General features: G+C 36.7%; 1 protein-coding gene across 1 annotated transcript; it reads left to right on the top strand.

Moving 5' to 3' along the window:
• The first annotated feature begins 662 nt into the window (after positions 1-662).
• Positions 663-2,139, top strand: LOC116316440 (immunoglobulin kappa light chain-like). Its single transcript, XM_039609650.1, has 5 exons — positions 663-717; positions 818-1,531; positions 1,646-1,771; positions 1,857-1,888; positions 1,974-2,139. Exons 1-5 carry the CDS (start codon positions 663-665, stop codon positions 2,085-2,087), a joined length of 1,041 nt encoding a protein of 346 aa, XP_039465584.1. The 3' UTR covers positions 2,088-2,139.
• Positions 2,140-3,390: the final 1,251 nt, after the last annotated feature.

Here is a 3,390-nt window from a genome sequence, read left to right as displayed (position 1 = left end):
TTGAGTGATTATGTTGCTTGGCTGGCCTAAGAACGCCTTGGTATTTCTTGGGACAAGCTGGAGGAGGTGGCCGGGGAGAGTGAGGTCTGGGCTCCTCTGCCCAGGCTGCTGCCCCCACGACCCAGTCCTGGATAAACAGATGAAAATTAATGGATGGATGGAAAGTTACAATAAAAAAAACAAAGGAATAAAAACGGATATCCAAAACTCAACGTGACACAAACAAGACTCACAACTTCAAATGACTGAAAATCCTAAACACAAATTCAAAAAGATAAAAAAAAATTCCCAACATGTTTCTAACATGAAAACCATTAAAAAAAAGTTACTGCCATACTTTCTGTGGTTGTGTATTTTTTTTATGATTCTTATATACATTAAATAATTCAAAGTGATAAACTATGGGTCTCACACTGCCCCACACAAACATATTGTCTACAGGATATTTAGTAGTTGACATCAAATATATCTCACCTCTAATCTAAACCATGATGTTCTTCTATTTTTTTTCTCAGCTGCTAAGTTTAACACTGCAGATGTCAATGATCACGTGATCTAGTTTTCCATATACTGTGTAGCTTCTGATTGGCCAGTCAAATCTAATCATCACTCCTAAAAGTTAAGAGTCGCCATTCTTTTATTCAGTACGACTGTTTGGAACAATGGCATCTGCACACATTGTCTTCTACCTGATATGTTTGTTCTTGGGTGTAATTGGTAAGTTTGTGTTGAACCACAATCTAATTCTTTTAAGGTCTTTTTTCTCGGCTGCCATGTTCCACAATGTGTATTTGCTTTGTCTTTCATTTCACCACAGCTCAGAAGAACAACATGTATGTATCCTCCTCTGTTCATGAAGAAGCACGTTTTATATCAGCTAAATCTGGAGACAGAGTGACTTTACATTGTTACTATGAACAGAATGTTTCTGCACGTTTTTACTGGTATAAACAAACTTTAGGAGAGAAACCAAAACTCATTTCTACCTTCTATAAGTCAAAAACCAATTTTGTAAAATTTCATGATCCATTCAATAATAGTGCACGCTTCAGACTAGATAATGAAAAAGGAAATAATCATTTGATTATCTCAGACTTAAGTGTTTCAGACTCAGCAACTTACTACTGTATATGTTCCTATGTGTACGCGTCAACATTCTTAGAGACCATTATTGTCAATGTCAATGATTCTGATTTAAACATACGAGCTTCAGTTCATCAGTCAGCATCTGAGACCATCCAGCCAGGAGGCTCTGTAAGTCTGCACTGTATGGTGCACACTATGCTGAGCTGTGATGGAGAACACAGTGTTTACTGGTTCAAAGACTCTGAAGACTCTCAACCAGGACTCATTTACACCCATGGAGTCAGGAATGATCAGTGTGAGAGGAAAGACAACAAAAGAACACACACCTGTGTCTATAACTTGAGAATGGAGAGCCTGAATTTGTCTCACGCTGGGATCTACTACTGTGCTGTCGCCCTATGTGGACACATACTGTTTGGAAACGGGACCAAGCTGGACTTTGGGGGTAAGTCACTTTTCTACCAGAGGTGACTCACATGGTATTATAAATAGGAGCAGATCATATTTGATGAACTCAGGAAGAAAAGCTAAAAAGCTCTGTCATTTGTTGGATTTACAGTTCGGCAAGATTCTCCTGCCCTGATGTATTTCTTAAGCGCAGCTTTAACACTCACCACCATCATCAGTGTGTTATCAACTTTTTTAGTGTATAAGATGAGAAAGAGGAACAACTGCCAATCCAGAGGTTAGAATTTCTTTTCATATTTTACTGTTGTCGTTTAAAAATAGTGGCATTTAAGTTTAAATCATTTCCTTTTTTTTCTTAGCAGACTCAAACACAAATGATTCTGTAAATTTAGAGGTGAGTTTTAAAGTGTGGAAGTTCATGTGTTTTTAGGAAATGACATTTCTTGTTGAATTGTTATCTTGATTCTTTTGGTATCCAGAGCACCCAAGAGGACAACCTTCATTATGCTGCTTTGAGAAAAATTAGGACGAAGGGAGCAAGAAGACAGACGAGCAACACCCAGTATGAATGTGTGTACTCCGGTATAAAGTAAACATAGTAGAAATTATGATTTTTAGTATTACCTTTCTGTTGTAGTGATGATTTTGGCATCTTCACTTTGGTCTGAAAGAAAAATGATTTAAGTGCTAACAGCATTTGATCACTTTCATATTTTTGAAATTCCTGTAAATGTAATTCCAGTAGTTAATTTGTTTTGGAATTTGGGTTTGATGTATTTTTGAAGTTCTGTCATTTTTAGTTGTCTGTTTGCATTTATTGTTGTTTTGAGGTTTTCCTTTAATTTGAAGTTTTGATTCTTTATTTTGGTGGATTCAGTATTGGGTTACTTGTTTTCAATCCCTATTTTATTGTTGTATGCATGTGATGTGATTAGTTTTTTGATGGCAGTATTTACTGTGTTCAAATTGTGAGGCTTAGGTTTTGTGTAATAATGTATAATATTACAGTGAGTAGTAGTCTCTCAAGAGTTCCTGTTGCATCCTGCATGTTATTTCTGACCGGTTTAACATTCCCAGTTAGTATTTATAGCCCCGTTTTCGCTTCGTTCTTTGTCTCTGTGGCTGTATATCTCCACCTTCTGCTCCCTCTGGTTTCTGAGGATCTCAATTATCATTTTTAGATTGCTGTTTTTTCTATTTTGTAATTCTGTTTGCAACCTAATAAAAAATTATCTTTCCGTCTGCCTTCAGTCCTACACTTGCATCATTAATTCCTCAAACTCTGACACGTTTGGCATCAATCACGTGGAGGGCAAATACACTGTATTGTTAAAGTACTTGAAACGTGGAAACATAATACTGTACTCAAACTGTGGCCTGATTCCAGTCCCACATAGCATCTCTGGGATATGGTGGAATGGGAGATTCACATTGGGGATGTGCAGATGCCAAATCTGGAAAAGAGTAGCTATATAGGAGAAAATGGAAGAGCACAGTTATGTCAACATACAAACTATGACATACACTGTTAAAAAAAACATCTTAAAAAAACAGTAATATTCCGGCAGCTGGGGGGCCAAAATACTACCGTAAAATAACAGAAAATAACTTCCTCATAAAAATACGGTTATTTCCAGTAATGACAATACAGTTTGTTGCGCTAATTTTACATGGGATCTTGTCTTTTTCAAGTGATTTTAAACATTAAATTAGGAACATGTTAATGTGATTGAACAATGAAATTACCTATAAATAAGGTCAATGAATGTGGCAATATGAATCATAATACGTAAATGTACAGAAATATACAGTTAACAGTTGGTTTAAATAATAATGGAGTGCATGCCCTGGGACAGACTGACAGAGGCGAGGCTGCCATATCGCACCATCGGCCCC

The sequence above is a fragment of the Oreochromis aureus genome, linkage group 3 (genome assembly GCF_013358895.1).
Source record: "Oreochromis aureus strain Israel breed Guangdong linkage group 3, ZZ_aureus, whole genome shotgun sequence".
NCBI lineage: Eukaryota > Metazoa > Chordata > Actinopteri > Cichliformes > Cichlidae > Oreochromis > Oreochromis aureus.
Note: the sequence above shows the minus strand (reverse complement) of the source record. Positions and strands in the feature narration are given on the sequence as shown.

What these genes read in the sequence shown, in the direction of transcription:
- LOC116316440 (XM_039609650.1), top strand. Translation starts at nt 663, where the DNA reads ATGGCATCTGCACACATTGTCTTCTACCTGATATGTTTGTTCTTGGGT. An exon ending in GAACAACTGCCAATCCAGAG is followed by an intron (nt 1,772 to 1,856) that starts GTTAGAATTTCT and finishes TTTTCTTAGCAG; the next exon opens with ACTCAAACACAAATGATTCT. An exon ending in ATGATTCTGTAAATTTAGAG is followed by an intron (nt 1,889 to 1,973) that starts GTGAGTTTTAAA and finishes TTTGGTATCCAG; the next exon opens with AGCACCCAAGAGGACAACCT.